Here is a 27,355-nt window from a genome sequence, read left to right on the forward strand (position 1 = left end):
GTGATTTGCTGGATATGACTGTCCTAGTTGTAGCTGTGTCTCAGTTTTGCACCTGAACTTGTGAGTATCAATGATGGGTGTGTATTTCTAGAGTGCTCACTCCGTGTTACACCCCCAGCCAACTTTTTATGCTCAGTAATGAAGAAACTAGACAGTGCTGATGGCCGATGAACGGAGAGGGGGTTTGAGATAGCAGCCTTCAACTACCTGAAAGGGAGTTGCAAAGAGGGTGGAGGGGGGCTATTCTCAGGGGTGGTAGATGGCAGAACAAGGAACAATGGTCTCAATTTGCTGTGGGGGAGGTCTAGCTTGGATATTAAGAAAAACTCTTTCCCTAGGAGGGTGGGGAAGTGCTGGGATGGGTTCCCTAGGGAGGGGGTGGAATCTCCATCCCTAGAGGTGTTTAAGTCCTGGCTTGACAAAGCCCTGGCTGGGATGATTGAGTTGGGGTTGGTCCTGCCTTGGGCAGGGGGGCTGGACTCGATGACTCCTGAGATCTCTGCCAGCCCTAGGGTACTGATTCCGTTCATGGCTGTGGCATGGACCTGATGAATCACCTTACCCTCTGTGTATCTCACATGCCTTGAATGTAAATGGGGGCTCACTGATATTTGTTCTGCCCCTGTGGGGTCTACATGGGAGAAATGTGATCTCAGACATGAAATTGATTAAGAGAATCTCTAATCTGCATGGCAGAATAAAGTCATTTATCCTCCCTGCTCCCTTAAAGTTAACTGTAGACTCTAGAACGGTGGTGACCAACCAGTTCTGAAGCAGTAGCCACCATAATGGCTACTGCTATAGCAAAATAGTGACACTCAACTGACCCAATAGTTAACTAGCCACACTCAACTGGCCACATAGCTACATGTTGCTAGTGGCCAATATATTGGACACCACGGCTCTAGAAAGTGCATTATAACGATTTGTTTATATGGGTTAGCAGGTTTAAAACTAATAAGTGAAAGTTCTTCTTCACACAGCGCATAGTCAACCTGTGGAACTCCTTGCCAGATGAGGCTCTGAAGGCTTGAACTATAACAGAGTTTAAAGAGAAGCTAGATAAATTCACGGAGTTTAGGTCCATAAAAGGCTATTAGCCAGAGGCTGGAGATGTATGACACAAGATAAATCACTTGAACATTGTCTTTGGTCCACCCTCTCCGGGGCACCCAGCACTGGCCACTGTCGGCAGACAGGATACTGGGTTAGATGGACCTTTGGTCTGACCCAGTATGGCCATTCTTATGTTCTTACGTTTCCAGGCTTCTTAAGGGGATGAGGGGATGGATTGCACCCTCAGCAAGTTTGTGGATGACACTAAGCTAGGGGGAGAGGTAGATACGCTGGAGGGCAGGGATAGGGTGCAGAGTGACCTGGACAAATTAGAGGGACTGGGCCAAAAGAAATCTGAGGAGGTTCAACAAGGACAAGTGTAGAGTCCTGCACTTGGGATGGAAAAATCCCAAATATTGTTACAGACTGGGGACCGAATGGAACATTTGACAATAAACATATCCTGCTGTCCCTCGTTGAAGGCCTTGGCCTGGGCTGAATGTGCATGTGTGTGTTTATGAATTTGTGTGTCCTGATGACCTCATGCTGGACAACATGAGCCCAGAAGTTGTGCGTGTGAGAGAGAATAAGAAAGTAAGAGGGTGAAATTTGGACGACTGCTAGAAGGAGTGAAGATGCAGGTTCGGTCCAGGATGGCCAGGGATGGTGTCCTTATCCTCTGTTTATCAAAGGCTGGGAATAGGCGAGAGGGGAGGGATTGCCTGAGGATTCCCTGTTCTGTTCACTCCCTCTGGGGCACCTGGCATTGGCCACTGTGGGCAGACAGGACACTGGGCTGGATGGACCTTTGGGGTCTGGCCCAGTCTGGCCATTCTTACATTCAAACAGCCCTGCTCACTTATGCCAAGTTGCACTCAGGGAAATACGTCTGGAGGGTCCAGCGGTCCGGACCAGGCCAGACGGGCGTGTTACCAGAGCAGGCCGGGAGTTGCTCCCAGAGTCCCGGCCTGAAATGTCCGGTGTGATGAGGGGAATCCGTATGATTGTTCTAGGCCTGCTACAATCCGACGCGGTGCCATTGTGCCCCTGCTCCCTGAAATCCAAGCCACCCCAGCAATGTGATACAGGATGCACCGAGGTGCCAGAAGAACAAAAGAGAGCTGGATGGACAGAAACTGCCCCTTGTCCACGCTCCTGCCCCCCAGGGCGCCAGCCTGGGGCAGGTGGAGGGGCCGTGGCTCCATGGCTATCCCCCACAGCTGTGTGCTGACCCCTTTCCATGGCTGCGGTGAGGCTCCGAGGTTGGGGATGGAGGGACCGGGTGGGGGATGGAGCCGCACCATGGGCAGATGGCAGGTGGGGTCTGTGCAGATCCCCCTGCCCAGCCCCCCACTGGGCTCGTGGTGGGGCCTCGGGGGAAGAGGAAGGGAGGGGGCAGGGTTTTTTATGGCACCAAGTGAGCAGACCAGTCGCCCCCATTTCAGCGCCGCTGGTTAGCAGCGATCAGCCTGGCTTGCAAATCTATTTCATAAAGTACCAAAGTGGGGCAGAGTCACCAGCTGCCCCATGGACTCCCAAGCACTGGCAGAGCAGGAAGGCTGGGGGGGGGGGGGACTGTGGGGCAGGCCTGAAGGCAGAACTGGGGGCTGTGGGCAACACAGCAAAGCCTGGCACAATCCAGGCATGTTGGCTGATCTGTCACTGAGGCCCACGCGCTGCATGCTGCCTCTTTCCCTGCGGCTGGACCCTCCGGTGTGTTTGCACATCGCTGTCCCAGCCTCCCTGCTCCGCTCGTGTCCCCTCCCTCACTGGGATGTGGAGCGAAGGAACCACCTATCCCAGGAGCTGCCTAGAGCAGCGCGACCCCCGTCATTGCCCAGAGCAGGGCAACTGGCCACAGAAACCAACCGGTCCCTTCCCCGGCCTAACTCCACTCAGCGCCTCTGACTCCTGTCTGCTGACGGTGGCCGGTGCTGGATGGATCAGAGGGATTGAACAAAGCAGCCGATCGCTGAATGACCCATCTCCTACTGTCCAGCCCCTGTTTGGGGCAGTAAGTGGCGCATGGGGCTGAATCCCCGACCACAGCGTCTCTACGAGGAGAGACAGAAAACACGGCAATGGTTCAGCGTGGCAAAGAGACAACGAAGGGGGCACAGGACAGAGGCCTAGAAACCCCTGATTGGTGTGGAGAATGTGAACCGTGGATTGTTATCTCATCCTCCCCATCACACAGGAACCAAGGGCACCCCCTGACATGAACAGGTTTGCAGTTAACAAAAGGAAGTGTTTATACACCCCACACACAGTCATCGGGGGTGTCACTGTGGCTGTTCTCCATGCTCGTGTGAAACCAGCTATAACTGTAACTTCACCCCCCCCCCCCCCACCAGCCCGCTAGTGACATCCACCTCATGATTTCTGATGGTGGGAGTCTGCACCAAGCACCATCACTAACAGGTGTCTGTCCAACCTGCTCTAAAATATCTCCAGGGATGGAAATTCCACAACCCCTGGGCAACTTATTCCAGCGTCTAACCTTTCTTGCTGCAGTTTAAGCCCATTGCTTCTTGTCCTATCCTCAGAGGTGAAGGAGAACAATTTTTCTCCCTCCTGCTTTTAACTCCATTTTCAGGTACTTGAAAACTGTTATGTCCTCTCATAGAATCACAAGGTTGGAAGAGACCTCATGAGGCATCAAATCCAACCCCCTGCTAAAAGCAGGACCAACCCAATTCAATCATCCCAGACAGAGCTTTGTCAAGCCAGGACTTAAAAACCTCTAGGGATGGAGATTCCACCCCCTCCCTAGGGAACCCAGCCCAGGGCTTCCCCACCCTCCTAGGGCAACAGTTTTTCCTAATATCCAACCTGGACCTCCCCCACCACAACTTGAGCCCATTGCTCATAGACTCATAGACTCATAGACTTTAAGGTCAGAAGGGACCATTATGATCATCTAGTCTGACCCCCTGCACAGTGCAGGCCACAGAATCTCGCCCACCCCTCTTAGAATAATCCTCTCACCTATGTCTCAGATATTGAAGCCTTCAAATACTTTGAAGGCCCCAACATGCAGAGAGTCCTTCAGCTGTGATCTGTGCCCAATGCTACAGAGGAAGGCGAAAAACCTCCAGGGCCTCTGCCAATCTACCCTGGAGGAAAATTCCTTCCTGACCCCAAATATGGCGATCAGCTAAACCCTGAGCATGGGGGCAAGACTCACCAGCCAGACACCCAGAAAGTTCCCTATAGCAACTCCTATCATCCCTCCATTGACCTATTTCCAACTGGTAATGAATGGTCAATTAGTTACCAAGATCATGTTATTTCATCCAACCATCCCCTTATCATAGAATCAGAACTGGAAGAGACCTCAGAAGGTCGTCAAGTCCAGCCCTCCGCTCTAGGCAGGACCAATCCCATCTAAATCAACCCGGCCAGGGCTTTGTCAAGCCGAGACTTAAACACCTCTAGGGATGGAGACTCCACTACTTCCCTAGGTAACCCATTCCAATGCTTCACTACCCTCCTAGTAAAATAGTTTTTCCTAATATCCAATCTGGACCTCTCCCACCACAACTTGAGACCATTGCTCCTTGTTCTGCCATCTGTCACTACTGAGAACAGCCTCTCTCCATCCTCTTTGGAACCTCCCTTCAGGAAGTTGAAGGCTGCTATCAAGTCCCCCCTCACTCTTCGCTTCTGCAGACTAAACAGACCCAAGTCCCTCAGCCTCTCCTTGTAGGTCATATGCTCCAGCCCCCTAATCATTTTGGTTGCCCTCCGCTGGACCCTCTCCAATGCGTCCGCATCCTTTTTGTAGTGGGGGGCCCAGAACTGGACACAGTACTCCAGATGTGGCCTCACCAAAGCCGAATAAAGGGGAATAATGACATCTCTGGATCTGCTGGCAATGCTCCTCTTAATGCAGCCTAATATGCCATTAGCCTTCTTGGCTACAAGGGCACACTGTTGACTCATATCGAGCTTCTCATCCACTGTAACCCCCAGGTCCTTTTCTGCAGAACTACTACTTAACAGGTTGGTCCCCAGCCTGTAACTATGCTTGGGATTCTTCCGTCCCAAGTGCAGGACTCTACACTTGTCTTTGTTGAATCTCATGAGATTTCTAGTGGCCCAATCCTCCAATTTGTCTAAGTCACTCTGGACCCTATCTCTGCCCTTAAGCGTATCTACCTCTCCCCCTAGCTTAGTGTCATCTGCAAACTTGCTGAGGGTGCAATCTATCCCCTCATCCAGGTCATTAATAAAGATATTGAACAAAACCGGTCCTAGAACTGAACCTTGGGGCACTCCACTAGAAACCGACCGCCATCCTGACATCGAACCGTTGATCACTACCCGCTGGGCCCGGCCTTCTAGCCATCTTTCTATCCATCTTACCGTCCATTTATCCAATCCGCATTCCCTTAACTTGCTGGCAAGAATATTGTGGGAGACCGTATCAAAAGCCTTGCTAAAGTCAAGGTATATAACATCCACTGACTTTCCCATGTCCACTGAGCCAGTTACCTCATCATAGAAGCTAATCAGATTGGTCAAGCACGACTTGCCCTTTGTGAATCCATGCTGACTATTCCTGATCACTTTCCTCTCATTCAAGTGTCTCAAAATGGATTCCTTTAGGATCCCTTCCATGATTTTTCCAGGAACCGAGGTAAGACTGACCGGCCTATAGTTCCCTGGATCGTCCTTCTTCCCTTTTTTGAAGATGGGCACTACATTTGCCTTTTTCCAATCATCCGGGATTTCGCCCGATCTCCACGACTTTTCAAAGATAATGGCCAAAGGCTCCTCAATGATGTTTGCCAACTCCTTCAGTACCCTTGGGTGCATTAAGTCTGGACCCATGGATTTGTGTACGTTTAGTTTTTCTAAATAGTTCCTAACCTGTTCTTTACCCACCAAGGGCTGTCCATCTTCTTCCCATCTTGCGTTGCTTAGCACAGAAGTCCAGGAGCCGACCTTGTCCGTGAATACAGAGGCAAAGAAAGCATTGAGTACTTCAGCTTTCCCCACATCCTCTGTCACTAGGTTACCTCCTTCATCCATTAGGGACTGCACACCCTCTCTGATCACCTTCTTCTTGTTGACATGCCTGTAGAAACCTTTCTTGTTATCCTTCACATCCTTAGCCAGTCGCAACTCCATTTGCGCTTTCGCCTTCCTGATAACCCCCCGGCATTCTCGAACTATACATTTAAACTCCTCCCTAGTCATTTGTCCAAGTTTCCACTTTCTGTAAGCTTCCTTTTTGTGCTTAAGTTCACCAAGGATTTCCCCTGTAAGCCAATCCGGTCTCCTACCAGGTTTGCCTCTCTTGCTACGCGTCGGGATGGTTTCTTTCTGTGCCTTTAATAAGGCTTCTTTAAAATACTGCCAGCTGTCCTGGACTCCTTTCCCCTTCATGTTAACATCCCAGGGGATTCTGCCCATCAGGTCTCTGAGGGAGTCAAAATCTGCTTTTTTGAAGTCCAAGGTGTGTATTTTACTACTCTCTTTCCTTCCTTTGGTCAGGATCCTGAAATCTACCATCTCATGATCACTGCTTCCCAGGTTGTCACCCACCTCTACGTCCCCTATTAGTTCCTCCCTGTTTGTGAGGAGAAGGTCAAGCTGTGCATGGCCCCTGGTCGGATCCTTCAGCACTTGTACCAAGAAGTTATCCCCAACATTCTCCAAAAACTTCCTGGATTGCCTGTGTACTGCCTTATTGGTTTCCCAACAGATGTCAGGGTGATTAAAGTCCCCCATGAGAACCAGGGCCTGCGATCTGGAAGCTTCGCTCAGTTGTTCGAAGAAAGCCTCATCTACCTCATCCACCTGGTTCGGTGGCCTGTAGCAGACACCAACCACAACATCACTGCTGTTTGCTCCTTTAAACCTGACCCATAGACTTTCAACAAGTTTTTCTCCCTCTTTATACTGGAGTTCAGAGCAATCATAGTGCTCTCTTACATATAGTGCAACTCCTCCTCCTTTTCTCCCCTGCCTATTCTTCCTGAACAATCTATACCCTTCCATGACAGCGCTCCAGTCATGCGAGTCATCCCACCAAGTCTCTGTTATCCCAATTAAATCATATTTCTTGGCCTGGGCCAGGGCCTCCAGTTCTTCCTGCTTGTTGCCCAGGCTTCTCGCATTCGTGTACAAACACTTCAGGTAACCAGTTGATTGCACTATCTTCTCCATTCGAAACTGGGGTCCTCCTTTCTCGCTCCTTGCTCTATGCATTTCTTCCCGGCATCTGACTTTCCCACTCCCCTCAGGGTTTTGGTCACCGTCCCCCGACGAACCTAGTTTAAAGCCCTCCTCACTAGGTTCGCAAGCCTGCCCGCGAAGATGCTCCTTCCTCTCTTCGTTAGGTGGATCCCATCTCTTCCTATCAATCCTTGTGCCCGGAACAGAGTCCCATGGTCGAAGAAACCAAAGCCCTCTCTGCGACACCACCTGCGCAACCACGCATTTACGTCCTCAATTCGACGATCCCTGCCCAGTCCTTTCCCTTCAACAGGGAGGATGGACGAGAACACCACTTGCGCTCCAAAGTCTTGGATCCTTCTTCCCAGTGCTACATAATCCGCAGCAACCCGCTCAAGGTCATTCTTGGCCGTATCATTCGTTCCTACATGGAGAAGCAGGAAGGGGTAGCGATCTGAAGGTTTGATCAGCTTGCTAAGCCTCTCAGTGACATCCCGAATGCGAGCTCCCGGTAAGCAGCACACCTCTCGAGATTCCAGGTCCGGACGGCAGAGGGATGGCTCAGTCCCTCTTAGGAGGGAGTCCCCGACCACCACCACCCGTCGTTTCCTTTTGGGGGTGGTGGCCGTGGAACCCCCATCCCTAGGACTACGCATCCCATGCCTTTCAGTAGATGGTGCTCCCTTCTGGTTTCTACCTTGTGAGGTCCCTTCCAGAGCATTCAGCACTGCAGAGCCTGTGGAGAGAGCTTGAAAGCGATTGCTTACCTCTATAGCATCGGGGGAATCCCGTGCTGGCCTTTTTCCCCTTCTAGAAGTTACATGCTGCCAGTTCTCTTCTTGGTCGCGTACTGCCCTCACTGGCTCCTCTGCCTGCCGTGCTTGAAGGATCAATTGCTGCCTTCTATCGAGGAAGTCTTCATCCTCTCTGATCAAGCGTAAGGTCGACACTTGGGCCTCCAGTCCTCTAATTTTTTCTTCCAAAATCTCGACCAGCTTGCACTTCGTGCAGATGAAATCCGTTCTTTCTTCCGGGAGGAAGACAAACATGGCACACGCCGTGCAGGTAACAACAGCAGCAGACGCATCATCAACCATCGCTGCTGTCCTGGAGAAGGGATTTAAAAAGAAAGACAAGAGAACCTCCCGCCCTTCCCTCTCCCCTTCAGAACTCCCTCTCAAAACTCCCTGTTAGCACTCACCTGTTCGCAAGCTCCTTGGTCGCTTGCCCACTGCCTTATAAAGCCCCTCCCCCTACCAAGGCTCAGCCAATCAGCAGAGGCTTCTACAATTCAAACTTTAATTAGAAGCCAACAGTTTCCACCTGCCAATCACAGCCCCCTACCAATCACAGCACAAACTCTATCAAGGGGAGGGGGGAAGGGAAAAAAAAAAAAAAAAAAAAAAAAAAAACCTCACTCAAACACAGGGGAAAATAAATAAATAAATAAATAAAAACAAACAAACAGACAAAAAAGAACACACACAACCCTCACTCCCAAACACAAGCTCAGCATACAGCAAGAAAGCCCCAAGCACAACACCCACTTCTCCCAAGACTCCTGTATCTACTTCTCCTCTACCTGGAGAACTCCCCCTCTAAAGCCTCACTCAAACAGGGGGGGAGGAGGGAAAAAAAAAAACCCACAAACCACCACACACCAAACAAACACAAGCTCTGCACACACTGAGAAAGCCCCAATAACAAAACACACTTCCCTCAAGAGTCCTGTATCTGCTTCTCCTTCACCTGGAGAACTCCCTCTCAAAACTCCCTGTTAGCAATCACCTGTTCGCAAGCCCTTGTTCTGCCACCTGTCACTACTGAGAACAGCCTCTCTCCAGCCTCTTTGGAACCCCCCTTCAAGAAGTTGAAGGCTGCTCTCAAATCCCCCCTCACTCTTCTCTTCTGCAGATTAAACAAGCCCAAATCCCTCTGCCTCTCTCTTAGTCTTCTCTGTTCCAAATTAAACAAACCCAGTGTTTTCAAAAGTTTCAGGGGGTAGCCGAGTTAGACTGTAACGGGAAAAACTTAGAAAACAACAAATAGTTTGGTAGCACTTTAAAGACTAATAAAACATGTAGATGGTATCATGAGCTTTCGTGGGCACAGCCAGATGGCCCTGAATGTTTTCAGTCTTCCCTCATAGGTCATGTTCTCTAGACCTTTTAATCATGTTTGTTGCTCTTTTCTGGACCTTCTCCAGTTTCTCCATATCTTTCTTGAAATGTGATGGCCAGAACTGGACACAAGTCTCCAACTGAGGCCTAATCACTGCAGAGTAGAGCAGAAGAATGACTTATTGGGTCTTGCTCACAACACTCCTCTTAATGCATCCCAGAATCATGTTTGCTTTTTTTTTTTTTTTTTTTGCAACAGGTGTGTTTTTTTCCCAACAAGTAAATTGTTCCAACAATTAAGAGATGGAACAGACTAGCAGGATGTTACACACTCCAGGGAAGTCTGGGAAATTCTGCTGAGTTCGGATGTCTCCAGGGTGATGAGGCGCAGAGGGGAGAGTACAAAATAGTTCTCCTCCTGTGATCCTTTTCAGCTGCCTTTCAATAAGCAAGGTAGGTAGCGGGTAAAGACAGCGTGGTGGTGGGGGAAAGCGATTCTAACTGATGTAGAAAGATACAGACTTTGCTGGAGCCTTTTGGTTGTCAAGTGACAGTGTCTCTTTTGTATGGACAAAGCATCGTATCAGTTGAGTAGGGGAAGAGGTTCATAAAGTGGAAGTGACTTAGAATAATCACACGGACTTTAAGGACCCTTGACACTGTGTTGTAAAGTGACCTTCCTAGAAAGGAGAATCAGGTAAAAAAAATGGTGTAATTTATACAGATCTAGGTTTGGGAAAAGCAAGAGATACCATCCTGCAACTTATCATTTATCACCGGCCAAGGCTGTTGCGTGTCTTCTGAAGTGAAAAAGGTTGGGAATGAAGGGGGTTTATATTGACTAGCTTCATCAGAAGAGCTGGTAAATTATTTCCACCAGCCAGGCACGCCTGGAATAGTAACAGATAGTAATTGTTGTGTGAGTAATTGCTTTGCCTTCCTTGGTGATATGAGCATGGTTAGTGTTAGGGAAATCCGTTCTTCCATTCTCACGGTTTGCCTTACTGCACAGTCAGCTCGGTGTACTGGAAGAAAGAATATAACTCCCCTTTCTTGTTCAATGCTTTTTGTTGCATAGGAGGAGCTCAACAAAATAATATTCATTATAATCTATTGTCTTCTGAACACAGTCAATCACTTTTATACATTCTAATAGTTACACAAAATTTTAAAAATATTTAGCGTACATCAAAACTTTCATGACGACATTTTTTTAATTTTAAAGAAATGTTATTTTTACTTAGCTAAAAATGTTCTTTAAAACAAAACCTTTATTTGAATAACCCTTGTTTGAAAGGATTATTGGTCTAGTGAATAGTGGGAAGCTGTAAGTCTTGCTGTAATTAAGACTTTGACACAAATTAGATTAATGTGGTCTAGATGAAATTATAACCCGGTGGGTGCACCAAAGTTTAAATGATCACACCTCAAATGTAGTTATGAATGGGTTATTCTCAAACGGGGAGGGCTTATCAAGTGGAATCCTGCTATAACACAAGGGACTTGATTTATGATGAAATATGCTAATGGCATATTAGGTTGCATTAGGAGGAGCATTGCCAGCGGATACAGAGATGTCATTATTCATTTTTATTCAGCTCTGGTGAGGCCATATCTGGAGTATTGTGTCCAGTTCCAGACCCCCCACTACAAAAAGGATGTGGATGCATTGGAGAGGGTCCAGCGGAGGGCAATCAAAATAATTAGGGGGCTGGAGCATGTGCCCTGTGAAGAGAGGCTGAGGGAGTTGGGTCTGTTTAGTCTGCAGAAGTGAAGAGTGAGGGAGAATTTGAGAGCAGCCTTCAACTTCCTGAAGGGAGGTTCCAAAGAGGATGGAGAGAGGCTGTTCATAGTAGTGACAGATGGCAGAACAAGGAGCAATGGTCTCAAGTTGTGGTGGGACAGGTCCAGGTTGGATATTAGAAAAAACTGTTTCACTAGGAGAGAGGTAAAACACTGAAATGGGTTCCCTAGAGAAGTAGTGGAGTCTCCATCCCTAGAGGTGTTTAAGTCTCGGTTTGACAAAGCCCTAGCTGGGTTGATTTAGTTGGGATTGGCCTTCCTAGAGCAGGGGGCTGCACTTGATGACCTTCTGAGGTCTCTTCCGCTTCTATGATTCTATAGAATCCCAGGGTGGGCAGAGACCTCAGGAATCATCGAGTCCAATCCCTGCCCAAAGCAGGACCAACCCCAATTCAATCATTCTAGACAGGGCTTGGTCAAGCAACGACTTAAATACCTCGAGGGATGGAGAGTCTGCCCCCTCCCTAGGGAACCCATCCCAGTGCTTCCCCACCCGCCTAGGGAAATCGTTTTTCCTAATATCCAACCTAGACGTCCCCTACTGCAACTTGAGATCATTGCTCTGCCATCTGCCACCACTTGGAACAGCCTCTCCAGCCTCTTGGGAACCTCCCTACAGGAAGTTGAAGGCTGCTCTCAAATCCCCCCTCACTCTTCTCTTCTGCAGACTAAACAAGCCCAAATCCCTCAGCCTCTGCTCGTATGTCATGTGCTCCGGCACCCGAATCATTTTCAGTGTCTTCCACTGGACTCTCCAACGCATCCACATCCTTTCCTTAGTGGGGGCCCCAGAACTAGACACAATACTCCTGATGTGGCCTCACCAGTGCCAAATAAAGGGGACTAATTACTTCTCTGGATTTGCTGGCAATGCACCTCCTAATACAACTTAATATACTATCAGCCTTTTAGGCTACAAGGGCGCCCTGTTGACTCATCTCCAGCTTCTCATCCACTGTAATCCCCAGGGCCTTTTCTGCTGATCTGCTGCCTAGCCAGTTGGTCCCCAGCCTGTAACACTGCTTGGATAGTCTCTGCCCAATAGTGTCTCGGATTTGGACAAATCACTTTACCTCCATGACTCCTCAGGAAGAGTGAAACATTCCTAGGGAAGGGATGCAGGCCATGCTCGATAAGCAAGGGTCTCAAAGAAATGATTGCTAGCAAGAAGGATGCTTAAAAGAAATGGAAGATCAAAGAATCATAGAATCATAGAGCTGGAAGAGACCTCAGGAGTCATGAAGTCCAGCCCCCTGACCATGGCAGGACCAATCCCAACTAAATCAACCCACTAAAAACCTCTAAGGATGGAGATTCCACCACCTCCCTAGGTAATCCATTCCAGTACTTCCCCACCCTCCTAGGGAAATAGCTTTTCCTAATATCCAACCTAGACCTCTCTCACTGTAACTTGAGACCATCGCTCCTTGTTCTGCCATCCATCACTAGTGTGAACAGCCTCTCTTCATCCTCTTTGGAGGTATCACTTGGCAAGAAGACCTGCCTGATAGGGGTCAGAAAGTGTAGGGGTAAAATTAGAACTGCTACCGTGAGAACGGTACATCCCCACCCTCTTTCCCCTGCACACCTTCCAAGGTGAGCTAAGAACAGAAGAAGCCAAGTCCTGAGGGTCTCTCAGAGCTGGGTGGAGTGGGAGTGAAGGGCTAGATCGTACAGAGAGAGAAGGTACCAGAGATCAGCCCTACCACGTGCACCACTTAGACGCTAGAAGAAAGATGAGTGGAGTTCTCTTCTTTGTGGAATTGGGAAGAGAGGTAGGAAGGACAGTGGTCAGTCGCACCCAGTTCCTCTCGTCTCCTCTCCATTTAACAGATTGTGACATCAGCAATTTTCCATCGCCAAACAGTTGTTCAACATGCTTCAGTGCCTTATGATCTCTCATGTGTTGACAGATGGGCAGCGTGGCTGGGACAGATGGGAGAAACCAAACCAGCGTGCAAGAATTCGTTCTACTGGGCTTTCCCGGTGCTTGGTCCTTCCAGATGTCCCTGGCGGCGCTGTTCTGTGTGATGTACATCCTGACCATCATAGGGAACACATCCATCATCGCCCTAGTGCAGACCCACCCACACCTGCACACCCCCATGTACTTTTTCCTTTGCAATCTCTCCTTCCTGGAGAGCTGGTACACCACCGCTTGTGTCCCCAAAGCCATTGCTGTCGTGCTGGGCACAAGCCAAACCATCTCGTTCACTGCCTGCCTCCTACAGTTGTTTTTCCTCCTCTCCTTGGGTGCCACAGAATGTTTGCTCCTGGCCGCCATGGCCTACGACCGCTATCTGGCCATATGTCAACCATTGCGTTACAGCGCCCTCATGAGCAGCACCTTCTCTGCTCAGCTGGCTCTGGCCTCTTGGCTGGGCGGGTTCCTTGCTGTCTCTCTGCTGGCAGCTCTCTCATCCAGGTTGTCTTTCTGTGGCCCTAACATCATCAATCATTTCATTTGCGACATAGGTTCCTGGATCGCACTCGCCTGCACCAACACGCGCCTCGTTGAGTTGGCCACCTTCATCGACTCATTCATTGTGGTCACGGTCTCATGCACAATAACCGTGGTCTCCTACGTTTTCATCATCTCCACCATCTTGAGAATCCCCTCAGCCCAAGGCCGGCAAAAGGCCTTTTCCACCTGCTCGGCCCACCTCACTGTTGTGACGCTCTGGTACGGCTCTGGCATATTTCTGTACGTCAAGCCTTCGGCACAGAATTCACTGGATGTGAATAAAATTATCAACGTCTTTAACACGATGGTAACTCCGCTGTTGAACCCTTTCATTTACACGCTCAGAAATAAAGAGGTGAAGGAAGCTGTGAGAAAGACAGTAAGGGGGATGTTTAGTGGATTTTCAAACACCTTGGGTCTAGTAGAAATGTCAACAAGACGACCAAAATGTTAATTGCATTGTCCTAAAAGTAATGCATATAGTTGAATAAGAGAGGGAAGGAAGAAGTCATACATTTTCAAAAGACAGCCAAGTCCTTACATTTCGAAATTGCTACTAACTACCCAAAACCTTCCTTGCAGGATGTGGCGGTAGCTTTACTGGATGGTTTCCCACCACTATATTAAGATCCCTTGACATCGTAGAGATTAGACGATTTAGTTGGGCATAAGCTTTTGTGGGCAAAAACTCATTTTGTCAGGTGCATCAGAGGACGTGTTTTTTATCCACAAAAGTCTGTTAGGGTATATCTACACTAGCCCCTTAGTTCGAACTAGGGAGGCTAATGTAGGCATTCAAAGTTGCAAATCAAGCCTGGGATTTAAATATCCCGCGCTTGATTTGCATCTTCCCAGCCGGTCGCCATTTTTGAAATGTACAAAATCCGGACTAACTGCCCATGTCTATACATGGCATGGACCCGGTAGTTCAAATTAAAGCCCGAGTTTGAACTACCTGTTATTCCTCCTGGAATGACAGTTCAATTTAGGGGCTTTAAGTCGAACTACTGGGTCCCTGCCGCGTGTAGACACGGGCAGTTAGTCAGGACTTGTACATTTCAATAATGGCAACCAGCTGGGGAGATGCAAATAAAACCCGGGATATTTAAATCCCACGCTTGATTTGCAATTTCAAATGCCTTCATTAGCCTTCCTAGTTCGAACTAGGGGGCTAGTGTAGACATACCCTAAGTCTTTAAGATGCCCCAAGATTCCTCGTTGTTTTTCCAGATACAGACTGACATGCAACCCCTCTGTGATTTATAATATCCTGACACTCCCTCACAAATGACGAAGTGAGAGAAGAAAATGTTTTTCATGCTGAACATTGTAAGATGATCAGTTTGAATGTCCCCTACCAGGATCTGTATGGACAGAACCCTCCTTAATCAGTCTATGCCGAAGGGGTTTAGGTTCCCAACTCCCATTGGCTGTTGTAGTCTTTACAGTGGCTCTAACCATGGGTAACAATACAAACCAAAGACGGCTGTGCCAGAAAGCAGCTAGCTAAATAAATCCAGTCCTGACCTTAGAAGATGCTGCTGGTACCAACATAAGATTGGCCATAATGGGTCAGACCAAAGGTCCATCCAACCCAGTAACCTGTCTGCCAGCAGTAGCCAATGCCAGGTGCCCCAGAGGGAGTGAACCAAACAGGTAATGATCAAACGATCTCTCTCCTGCCATCCATCTCCACCCTCTTACAGAGGCTGGGGACACCATTCCTTACTCATCCACGCTAACAGCTATTAATGGACTTAACCTACATGAATGTATCTAGTTCTCTTTTAAACCCTGTTATAGTCCTAGCCTTCAAATCTCCTCAGGCAAGGAGTTCCACAGGTTGACTGTGCACTCTGTGAAGAAGAACTTTCTTTTATTTGTTTTAAACCTGCTGCCCATTAATTTCATTTGGTGGCCCCTAGTTCTTATATTATGGGAAAAAGTAAATAACATTTCCTTATTCACTCGTACCTCATCCCATAAACACACTGCGGAGGAACATGCAGGCCACCAGCAAAGAAAAGGATGGGATGAGAGAAGAATGGATTTTTTTTTCAAACTAGAGAAGACATGGAATGTTGTATGTAACCTTATTGGTGTGCTGTACAAAGGTAGGAGAGATGGGAGGGGTAACTTTGTATTGGCTTAGAGGACATTGTTTTGACTATTCAGTCAAAATCTTGTCCCACGCACATGTGAGCAAATCTGTAGCAATGTTAGGCTTTGCTGATAATAAAACCGGCCCAGACTTTGATGCTGAACCGAGCATGGGGTCTCTCTTTAGGAGTCACACTGAGATCTGCTGAGCCAATAAGCTGCAAAATTCTTTGTTGTGGCTAACTCTAGACCACCAGGCAAACCACAGGGGAAAGACCAAGACACACAGCAGTGCTGAGAACACAGGTCAGACCAACGTTCAAGCTGGCACTGCAAAGGAACCTGTGGGAATGAATGACCCAAAGCCCATTGAATGTGACTACATAAAAGTTGAATGGATTTCAAGGGCGTCTGAGGTCTGGCCAGGATGGAGGTGTCAGGGGAAGAATTCTGCAGAGAAATGTCTAAATTAACCGGAGCCCGCTGGGATTACCCCAAGAGTTCAGAGGGTATGAGGAGGAGTAACGGTAGTTCAAATTAGGAGCTTTAATTCGAACTACCTAGCCCATGCTGTGAGTAGCTGCGGGCAGGTAGTTCGAGCTACCGGGCATTTAAAAATGGCGGTGCTCGGGAACATGCAAATGAAGCCTGGGATATTTAAATCCTGGGCTTCATTTGCAAGTTCAAATGACTATATTAGGCACCCTAGTTCGAACGAGGGTGGCAGTGTAGACATACCCATAGATATGAGACTGGAAACCTACTGACTGTGTTCTGTAGCCGGTAGCTTGAATTGGCCTCTGTACCACACACCTGGTGAGTAGCTAATGGAAACTGATTTTTCAAAAAAGGTTGAGAGGAGATGCTGGAAATTCCAGGTTATTACGTCTGACTGCAGAACCAGGCAAATGGATTGAACTAATGATACAGACCAATAATCAGGCATATAGATTAACATGATTGGCTGGGGAAGTATGAACCTTGCGACCAGTTAACATGTTTTTTGCAAGAGAAGCAGAACAAATGCCAGGAAAAAGGGCTAGGACCAGATGGCTAGGCATGTCGGTGTGTCTCAGCTGGCATGGAGTACAGGGAGAGGATCTCAGGATCCTGGCTCTGGGCCCCCTCCCCCCAAGCTGGGCTGTTCCCAGTTCCTGTGCTGACAAGTCTGTTCTACGCTGTGTCCTTGTGAACTCCCTGCTGGCTGGGAGTCATGTCTGGCTAGCGATGGAGGGCAGGGTCTCAGCCATTGTGGGGCTGGGGTAGCGTCCCTCAGTGAGTCACACCCAAAATTCCCATCCCCATCTAGGTATCAGTGCAGTGGGCTGGGAAACTGAGGCACACACATTGGGTTACAATAGAATGGACATGCAGCATAACAAGGGGAATAAAATCCTCACCCCAGCACAATAGGGTTAAGGGAAGAGCCTGAAGAAATTACAAAAGGGTTGAAGAACTTGCCCTATGGTGTTATACTCAAGGAGCTCAAGGAGAAGGGTGAATTGGTCAAAGTCTCTGAGTTCCCACAAACAGTAGAAATATTTATAATCGGCTTTTCAATCGAGCAGAGAAACGTCTAATGCGATCCAACGGCTGGAAGTTGAAGCGAGACAAATTCGGCCTGGAAACAAGTGGTTAATTTTTACAATGTGTTTAATTCAGCTTTAAAAAAAAAAAACGTATTCAGCTGTGGTGGATTCTTTGTCAGCAGCCACTGAAAAAAACAATTGGATGTTTTTTATTGATGATCAACTCCAGGAATTATTTGGGGGACATTGTCTGGTCTGTGCTAGATAGGAGATCAGATGACATGATCACATCGTCTGGCCTTAGAATCTACAAATTTATGAAGTGGTGCTTTGTCCTGTTACAGGAGCGCTGTGTAGCTGAGTACAGGTTGAACCTCTCTAGTCCGGCAACACCTGTGGTCCGGCATGGTTTGAGTTCACCGGATGCCCACTGATCACGGGTTTCCCACGATCCCATAAAGTTTGTTTTCAGCCCCCAGGCCTGGCTCTCAGTGCTCTGTGCTGTGATTTGGCTCTAATGTACCCCTCAGTGTCTTCTTAGAGCCCAGTAAGCAGTGGAAGTGTTGGTGATGCTGCTAGACAATACTGACCTCCCATGGTCTGGCAAATTCTCAGGTTCGGCACCAACTGGGTTGTGAGGGTGCCAGACTAGAGAGGTTCAAACTATACCAGTAAGTAGAGACTAGATCAGGTGCTAATGGATTGTAATCAAGTACAGGCAGTTCCTTACCCATAACCAGACCTGCCAAGAGGGGGGCATAGGAGACAGGTTCCCTGGGACCCAGAGACTCAAGGGGGCACTGGAGCTCTGGGCCCCTTTGAATTGCCACCGGAGTGCCACATTGGGTGCTCTGCGTGGCTCTGAAGGCGGTGAGGAGGGGCATGCTATGGTCTGGGTGGTGCAGAGGGCTGGCTTCCCTTAGCTCCGCCCCTTCCACTCAAGGGTCTGCTCCTTCCAGGACACGGAGCTTCCCCCCCAGATTGGGGCTCACGGTGGCTGTCAACCCCATTGTACTTATCACTCATTAATGTGAAATAGTGATAGAAATGTAGCCGTATTAGTCTGGGGTAGTTGAAGCAAAATGCAGGACAATGTAGCACTTTAAAGACTAACAAGATGGTTTATTAGATGATGAGCTTTCGTGGGCCAGACCCACTTCCTCAGATCATTAATGTGACTTCTTTTACGAGCACTTGGTGGCAAAACAATGACTCTTGTCAATATTTCATGGATTGGGGAAAACAAGGCGAAGGGAGGGACTTTGGGGAGATACTAAAGAACAAAAAGGGGGGATGCCTTTGGAAAAGGCAGCATTCGTGTGCCGGTTTTGTAGCGGCTAGTACTGGTGCTTTAAGCAGGAGACAAACTGGACTTAGCAGAATGTCCCATTTTAGAGGGGTCGCCGGGTGTGTCTGTTTCAGCCAAAATAACAAGGAGTCTGGTGGTACTGAAAAGGTGGACAATTCTGGCTTATTACTAGGCCATAATAAGAGGGCTAGTCTTTAAGGTTGTATTAGCAGAATGCGTTCTTCCCTCTAGGGACGTCTGCAAATTCTCTTCTGATCAGACATCCCCGGGGATGGGGAAGCGAGGGAGGAATATAAAATAGCTAATTTGAGCTGCAGTGCATTATTACGGTAGGTGGGAGAAAGACAGCTGGATGGTGTTAGAAAGAGATTCGAACAGACCAGATCTCTGGTTTTCAAGTAGTAGATTCCATTTACACTGACAATGCTTCACACTCTACCAACACGGCAAAGGGTCCTTAAAGTAGAAGTGATTTAAAATCATCATACACAATTTAAGCTGCCAGAACATGGGTAAAATGTGTAGAGACCTACATGGAAATGAAAATTGGGTGAAAAATCTTCCTTAATCTTAGATCCATCTAGTATGGGGAAAGTCAAGATAGACCACCTTACACTGGGCCAAGGCTCTGGAAAGAAAATGAGTGGGAATCAAGGAAGTTTTCATTGACAAATCTTGCCAACAGAGCTGGTAAGTTCGACCCACCACCCAGATACACCTGGAAGTGTAATTGAAAGTAGCTGGATTGTGAAATAATTTTGACTTTCTTGGTAAGGCGAGCCAGCTTAAAATTCCCACTGCCCTTCCAGAGGTTGGCCTGACTGAGGAGTCAGCCAAGCTGTAGAATGGGTACATCTTCTCCATTTTGTAATATGCCATAAAGTGTAGGATCAACAAAATTAAGTAGGTCTCAGAAGGTTCACTGTGTGAGCCTGTTTCAGCAAAAACAAAAAGTGGCATCTGAAAGGCGCACACCCGTTTTAGGGCAAAAGCTTTCATGAGCTATAACTCACTTCCTCAGATGCTTCAGAGAAAAGAAAAAAGGCAGGGAAACAGAAAAGGGAGTCTGAGACCACTACGACTTAAATCAGAATGGATCTACAACAGTGATAAGAAGGTAAGAATATCTAAAGGGGAAATTACCTATTGTTACGTAAGAACCACTATCTGGAGTATAGCGTCCAGTTCTGGGCCCCCCACTACAGTAAGGATGTGGACGCATTGGAGAGGGTCCAGCGGAGGGCAACAAAAATGATTCGGGGGCTGGAGCACATGACCTATGAGGAGAGGCGGAGGGATTTGGGCGTGTTCAGTCTGCAGAAAGGAAGAGTGAGGGGGGATTTGAGAGCAGCCGTCAGCTCCCTGAAGGGGGGTTGCAAAGAGGATGGAGAGAGGCTGTTCTCAGTGGGGGCAGGTGGCAGAACAAGGAACAATGGGCTCAAGTTGCAGTGGGGGAGGTCTAGGTTGGATATCAGGACAAAGGATTTCCCTAGGCGGGTGGGGAAGCACTGGGATGGGTTCCCTAGGGAGGGGGTGGAATCTCCATCCCTAGAGGTGTTTAAGACAATGATGTGGCTAAAGAGGTTTATATCGTTCTGGGGGACATATCGGGAATGTGGCGTGTAAGATGCAGAGGTAAATTGTTTCACCGACTGCATTGGAGTACTGTGTTGGGGCCAACAGGAGAAAAGGTTTAAAAAACTGGGCATGTTTAGTCTTGGGAAAAGAAGGCTGATGAGGAATCTGCAAATGTACAGGCTGCTGTAGAGAGGACAGTTATCGCTAGTTCTGTGTGTTCGCTGGAGGTAGCAGAACAGGGAGATGCGGGTTATGTATCGGGAAAAGCTTTCAAACTCTCAGCAGAGTTGAGATTTGTAACAGCTTTCCAAGGCAGATGGCGGAAGCCCCTTCTTTGCAGATTTCTAAAAAGATATTAAACAAACTACCATCAGGCCTGGTTGAGGTTTCCTTGACCTCCCACCGTACAGGAGGCTGGATCAGCTGACTTCCTGAAGCCCCCTTCTTGCCCTACCATTCTATGATTCCATTACTGGAATCTGAATTTCTTTTGTTGAGGAACACCCCCCACCCCCCAAAAAAATTGTTTAATGGGGATAATTTTTTGGTTAACATCACTAACCAAATCACTATGTAATCAAGAAGCCATTTGCCACCTAAAATGTTTAAATGGATATGAATCATAGAATCATAGAACCATAGAGCTGGAAGAGACCTCAGAAGGTCATCAAGTCCAGCCCCCTGCTCTAGGAAACTATATGAAAACAAAGGGACTGAGAGGGGCCATGATAGCAGATTTCAAGTATCTAAAAAGGTGTTATAAGGAGGAGGGAGAAAAATTGTTCTCCTTGGCCTCTGGGGATGGGACAAGAAGCAATGGGCTTGAACTGCAGCAAGGGAGGTTTAGGTTGGACATTAGGGAAAACTTCCCAACTGTCAGGGTGGTGAAACACTGGAATGAGTTGCCTAGGGGGGTTGTGGAATCTCCATCTCTGGAGAGATTGAAGAGCAGGTTGGACAGACACTTGTCAGGGATGGTCTAGTCGGTGCTTGGTCCTGTCGGGGGAACAGAGGATGAGACTTGATGGCCTCTTGAGGTCCCTCCGAGTCCTAGTATTCGAGGAAATGTTTCAAGGATTTCTAATAATTTACCTTCTTCAATTCACTGGCTCAGTAATTGAGCAGAGGCAAGTAAAGAATATATCTGTTGCCAGCTGGCTTGCTTGCTGCTCCAGCTTCCTGATGGTAGATGGTGTAGCAAACCGTAAAACTACTACTGAGTGCTGTCGCATGATAACGTTGGGATGCTGGCCAGTAAAGCTCGCCAGGTTGCTCAGTACTTCTGTCCTTGGTTATAATTGACAGCTGATAAGTCAGCCTACTCGTTCATGACAGCCCAATGGTACTCTTAAATGGTTTGGGGACCCAGACAAGTTTGTTGCCTCCTGGCGATATGAGACGCACCCTGGCTCTGTGGTTACAATACATGAAGACATGAGTGCCTACTAGCAAAGAATGATCCATCGGCAGCATGAATTTTGGCCTTTCCCAAGGCCAAGCAAAGAGTTTAGGTGCAGTACTCTGCTATTTACAGGCTAAAAGAAATAATAACACACACCACTTCCACACCACCTTATATATTACATGACACCTCTTTGTAACCTCCCCTTGTTCCCAGTATCTCAGACACAGCATTTTTATGTTCCATCAGACCAGCTCGGCTTTTATTAGTTTGGGATGTATCTGAACTAGCTGGGATATATTTACGTGAATAGCTAGCGCCTCGCATGAGAACAAGTTTCCCAAAAAGGTCAGACATTAAGTCCCTTTGGAGCTCAGAAGTATGCAAGTAACTTAAGAGTAGAAATTCTAGAACTGTTAATGGGACTTGTGAAAAAAAACACACCCAATTTGTCCTGAGCAGACAACAAAATTATTGTCAAGGTGAGACATGAATGGGCCAAATCCTGTGGCTTTCTCAGGAGTGGATAAAGGAGAGTGGATGGGCTCTATCACTGAGGTGATGTCTAGATTACAGTGATCTATCGGAAAAAAATACAGAAATTGTGCTCCACAATTTGCATACTTTTTTCCAATAGTTTTTCCGGAAGAGGCTTTTCTGAAATTTGGCCCATCTACACTGGGCCAAATTTAGGAAAATCTTTATTTTTTGGAAGAGCCCTTCTTCCTCGTGGAAGGAGGAAGACAGGGATTCTGAAAGAGCACATCTGCTCTTCCGCAAAAAAAAAAAAAAAAGTGAAAGAGCAGACGTGTTCCCTGGACACAGTGGAGTTTTTTATCCCACAAAACCTCTGTAGTCTAGACGTAGCCTGATACAGGAATGATACCTGTCAGCCCTCATCTTCAGGGGCCTTAGAAGGGACATGAGAAGAGATCTCATCTCTGGAGTAGAGATGGAAAGAAGGCAGGACAGTGTTAAGAAATACCTAGTTTCCTTTCTTGATACACAGATATTTAGGCCTGCCTGTAAAAGCCTATACATGAAGAATTTGGGTGTGTTCCTACTATTTTACTAGTTACAGGGGTATAAGAACAAAGTATCAATATCAGAGTCTATCTATCTGAGGCCTTCTTAAGCTAGGAAGATACATTCCAAACGTTTCAAACCAGTCATTGAAACTAAGGAGGATAGTTTTCTGTCTGGCCAGGGACCACGCCCCATCTCTATTGTTGCTTTGATTGTCTCTGTCTCCTTTCTAATTAATTTTGTTGCATGTAAACCAGTTAAAGTGGTGGGATATAATTGGTTAGAATGGTGTCCAACCAGTTCTGATATGGCAAACGAGCCACATTAAACCGGCTAAATAACCACATGTGGCTAGTGACTTGGGGTTTGGACACCATGATCAAGATACAACACGTTAGGATTGCTTATTTGAATTTTAGTAGAATGATTGGTTAGGCTGTACCTGAAAATATTGCTATATTCATTGCAGATAAACAAAAAAGGCAGGGGGTGGGGAGTGGGGCAGGGTAATCAAAGGAAAAAGGATAGCAAACTGGATTACTGTTTGCAGGAAGTGAACACCAATAAACATTAAATTGCTTGCATCACTGGACATCGGGTATTGCTGTTCTCCATCCACATGAGAAGGACCAGGGAGGTAGAGAGTGAAGGGATAAGCCCAAAAAACACTTCTCTAGTCTCAGCCTTAGCACCTGACTTCTAGGGTCAGTCCTTTCACGCACCCAAATGTGTATTCAACATGTGTAAATGCCTTATGTTCTTCCATGTCTTGACAGAGAGATAACATGGCCGGGATAGAAGTAAGAAATCAAACCAGTGTGCAGGAGTTCATCCTTTTGGGCTTTCACGGCACTTGGTTTTTCCAGATGTTTCTTATTGTGGTGTTTGCTGTGATGTACTTTCTAACCATCGTAGGGAACGGGTCCATCATCGCCCTAGTGAGGATCCATCCACGACTCCACACTCCTATGTATTTCTTCCTCTGCAATCTCTCTGTCTTGGAGGTCTGGTACATCACCGCATGTGTCCCGAAGGCTATTGGTGTCATGTTGGGCACAAGCCAAACCATCTCGTTCACTGCCTGCCTCCTGCAGATGTTTTTCCTCCTCTTCTTGGGTTCCACAGAATGTTTGCTCCTGGCTGTCATGGCCTACGACCGCTATCTGGCCATATGCTACCCATTGCGTTACAGCGCCCTCATGAGCAGCACCTTCTCTGCTCAGCTGGCTTTCTTCTCTTGGCTGGGTGGGTTCCTGGTTGTCTCTCTGCTGGCAGCACTAATATCAAGGTTGTCTTTCTGTGGCCCAAAAGCCATCAATCATTTCCTTTGTATCATTGATTCCGTGATAGCGCTCTCTTGTACGGACACGCACCTCGTTGAGCTGGCCACGTTCATCGTCTCAATCATTGTTATCCTGGGCTCATGTTTGATAACTGTGGTCTCCTACATTTACATCATCTCCACCATCTTGAGAATCCCATCAGCCCAAGGCCGGCAAAAGGCCTTTTCCACCTGCTCAGCCCATCTCGTCGTTGTATCCATCTGGTACGGATCCACCATTTTTCTGTTTGTCAAGCCTTCAGCACAGAACTCCTTGGACTTGAACAAAACAGTCAATATCTTTAACACGATCGTATCTCCACTATTAAACCCTTTCATTTATGCGCTAAGAAACAAAGAGGTAAAGGAAGCCTTGGGAAAGACGTTAAGGAGGATATTAAGTGGTTTTGAAACACCATGAATTTAGCAGAATTGGAAGAAGAGGAGTAAGTCAAAGATTTTCAAAGGAGAGCCAACTGCTTTTTTTTCCAATCGCTGTTAGACTTCTACATCCTCTCTCAAAGCCAAATGTTACATTTCCTTAGTGTGTGTCGTGTGTTTGTTTTACAGTTTTTCTCACTTGCTATACCAATCTGCTATTCACTCCTAGACAAGCTTAAGTGGAAGGAGGCAACTTGCTTCATGCTAAAGATTCTAAGATGCTAAGTTTCCCTATCACTTAGCAGGACCTCACAGTTCATTGAACTATTTCCAAGGAAATTATACTCTCACCTTGGAGAGAGCTAGATCAAAGTACCATTTCAAAGCAGCCCATGGGAATTTCATCGCTTAAAATGTATTGAATTTCAATAAATGTTAGATTTGGAACTTTCTTACCTGCTTTGAAATTCCATCTTTCATATTCAGTCTCCTCTACTGATATTTCTAGTAAAGTTTTTTTTCTACTAGTGGTAAGTTCAATGATGTGATGGAACCTTAAGCAAGAAGGCTGTACCAGTTAAAAACTGACCTGGTTACTGGGGAAGTGAAGGGAGCTATTAAAACCTAAAACATAAAATGATGAATAACAAATGAAAGAAAGGGAAAGTTGATAGCATTGAGTATGAATCAGTGGTTAGGAATTGTAGGAAATGGATCCGGGGAAGAAAATGGACACAATGAGAAATCGATGGTGAGCCTAGTTAACGATAATACTAGCTTTTGGTTGCTTGCTTGGTTGGTTTTTTAATATATTAGGGTAGACAAGATATTGCCTCTTTCTAAATACAAACAGTACAAACAGTATAATGATTTTATAATAAAGTCCAAGGATTAAGTTGGGAAGATTTGAGAGGGTAAACATCACGGATGGGACTCAAGTGGGTGAAACTCTCTCACCCTCTGAAATATTACGGGAGCTAAGATGCTTTACAGTACCACAGACACACAGCTATACAATGGCTGCTTGGGCCACCATATCATAGAACTGTAGAATCCCAGGGTTGGAAGAGACCTCAAGAGGCCATCGAGTCCAGCCCCCGGCCCAAAGCAGGACCAGCCCTACTAAACAATCCCACAATCTCATTTGATTGTGTCTGCACATGTAAAGGAGCAGCAAAAGTTGTTCTGGTGGAAAAAAAAGTCCCAGAATTGAACAGCACAAGCATGGGCTGGTTAGGTCTAGGCATCCTCAGAGCAATCAGTACTTGGGCGTCACAGCCTATATGGGCCCTACATGGTAACCAGGCCCAAAGCTCGCTGTCGCCAAAGGGAAGATTCTTCCAGCAGGACTCACTGGGAGAAGAGATGGCCATTCAGGGGTATTGCCTTGCCCTACTCCCGAAAGTGGAGAGCTGGAAACAAATGGGAAAGTGTCCACTGAAGCCACGTTGGTGGTAGGACGCCTTGTGTTTGTTTCGTGACAGCAGGGGAAGATCCCAGGTGGTCATTCTTTAGCTCTGTTGCTCTTGCAGTGATGCACTGACCCATCTGAAGCTAACTTGCATTGATCTGGGGCAGCAGCCCCCTCCCCAACCTAAGGACCCCTAAGACTACTGGCTTGCTCATCCCACCCTTGGTGACATCCGGCCTGTGAAGGAGAGGAGCAGATCAGAATGACATTGGCAGCAACCGTCTTCTGACTTATCATAGAACTATCGAGCAGGAAGAGATCTCAGGAGGTCATCAAGTCCAGACCCCTGCTCTAGGCAGGACCAATCCAAACTAAATCAACCCAGCCAGGGCTTTGTCAAGCCAAGACTTAAACACCTCTAGGGATGGAGACTCCACTACTTCCCTAGGTAACCCATCCCAGTGCTTCACCACCCTCCTAGTGAAATAGTTTTTCCTCAGATCCAACCTGGACCTCTCTCACCACAACTTGAGCCCATTGCTCCTTGTTCTGCCATCTGCCCCCACTGAGAACAGTCTCTCTCCATCTGCTCCATGGCAGACTGAGGGGGTTTTCCGGAATACCAGAGGTGTCCCGGAAAAACTCTGCTGTGTCCAAGGAATGCGTTTGCTCTTCCGCTTAATTTTTTTGCAGAAGAGCAAAAGCGCTCTTTCTGGGAGCCCTGTATATCTCTTTCTACAAGGAATAAGGGCTCCCCCGAAAGAGGAGGCTTTTTCACCATTTGACCCCATCTAGAGAGGACCAGATGGTGGAAAAGCCTCTTCCAGAAAAGCAATCGAAAAAAGCCACGCAATTTGCGGAGCACAATTTGCGTAGCTTTAAAAAAAAAAAGCTATAGGGTACACCTAGCCTAGGTGGGTGGGGAAGCACCGGGATGGGTTCCCTAGGGAGGGGGTGGAATCTCCATCCCTAGAGATTTTGAAGTCCCAGCTTGACAAAGCCCTGGTTGGGATGAATGAGTTGGGATTGGTCCTGCCTTGGGCAGCAGGCTGGACTCGATGACCTCATGAGGTCTCTTCCAAACCTGTGATTTTTTGATCCTATGATTTTATTTTTGTCCTTCTCTAGAAATGGTCGGTGATTCTATCAACATAATGTAGGAAAAGGTTTTTAACCCAGTGTAGAAGTATCCCATTGATATGCAGGTAAAATGCCAAACTATGGTCTCTGGCTGAGCTTTCCAGAGGTCTGCTGTTCAGTTGGCCTACGACCCATAAGGCCTAGCTGAAGCCTTGATTTCAGTGGAAAAGCAGGATGAACATAAAAAGCAGCTCTGCCTGTTTTTCCTAAAGTAGAGAGCCAAAAAAGCATAACATTAGGTAGGGCGTCATAATTAAACTCTCATATAAGTTTCACACACCTATGCAAGGCCAAAGCTCTGGAAGGGGCCTTAGAGTCTGCCATTCTCCTAAGAAAGAAACAACAGCTGCCTTCTCAAAAAGACAACCACAAATCGTTGCTAAAGCTAGCGCCTCCACCCTCCCCCCCCTGCACGAGCCCAACTTGCTAATCTATCATGGGATATCTTAAATAATTGCTTGCTGCATATCTCACTCTGTTTTGGTTTTTTTCACTGTATATCCCTAGACAAGTATCGATGGACTACACC

At 47.3% G+C, this 27,355-nt stretch overlaps 2 protein-coding genes and 1 long non-coding RNA gene across 3 annotated transcripts; all 3 read left to right on the forward strand.

Annotated features, from left to right (window-relative positions):
* LOC142821333 (uncharacterized) lies at nt 1-27,355 on the forward strand. Its single transcript, XR_012898143.1, has 5 exons — nt 1-60; nt 9,622-9,815; nt 19,142-19,257; nt 19,589-19,684; nt 27,334-27,355. It is a non-coding gene; the product is annotated as an uncharacterized LOC142821333 (long non-coding RNA).
* On the forward strand, nt 12,862-14,083 carry LOC102455210 (olfactory receptor 6F1-like). The gene has a single exon (XM_006115837.4). The coding sequence runs from the start codon at nt 13,079-13,081 to the stop codon at nt 14,081-14,083; it is 1,005 nt and encodes a 334-aa protein (XP_006115899.2). The 5' UTR covers nt 12,862-13,078.
* On the forward strand, nt 23,084-24,787 carry LOC102454950 (olfactory receptor 6F1-like). The gene has a single exon (XM_006115836.2). It carries the CDS (start codon nt 23,359-23,361, stop codon nt 24,313-24,315), a length of 957 nt encoding a protein of 318 aa, XP_006115898.2. The 5' UTR covers nt 23,084-23,358; the 3' UTR covers nt 24,316-24,787.

This window comes from Pelodiscus sinensis, chromosome 30, assembly GCF_049634645.1.
Source record: "Pelodiscus sinensis isolate JC-2024 chromosome 30, ASM4963464v1, whole genome shotgun sequence".
In the NCBI taxonomy this organism is placed as follows: domain Eukaryota; kingdom Metazoa; phylum Chordata; order Testudines; family Trionychidae; genus Pelodiscus; species Pelodiscus sinensis.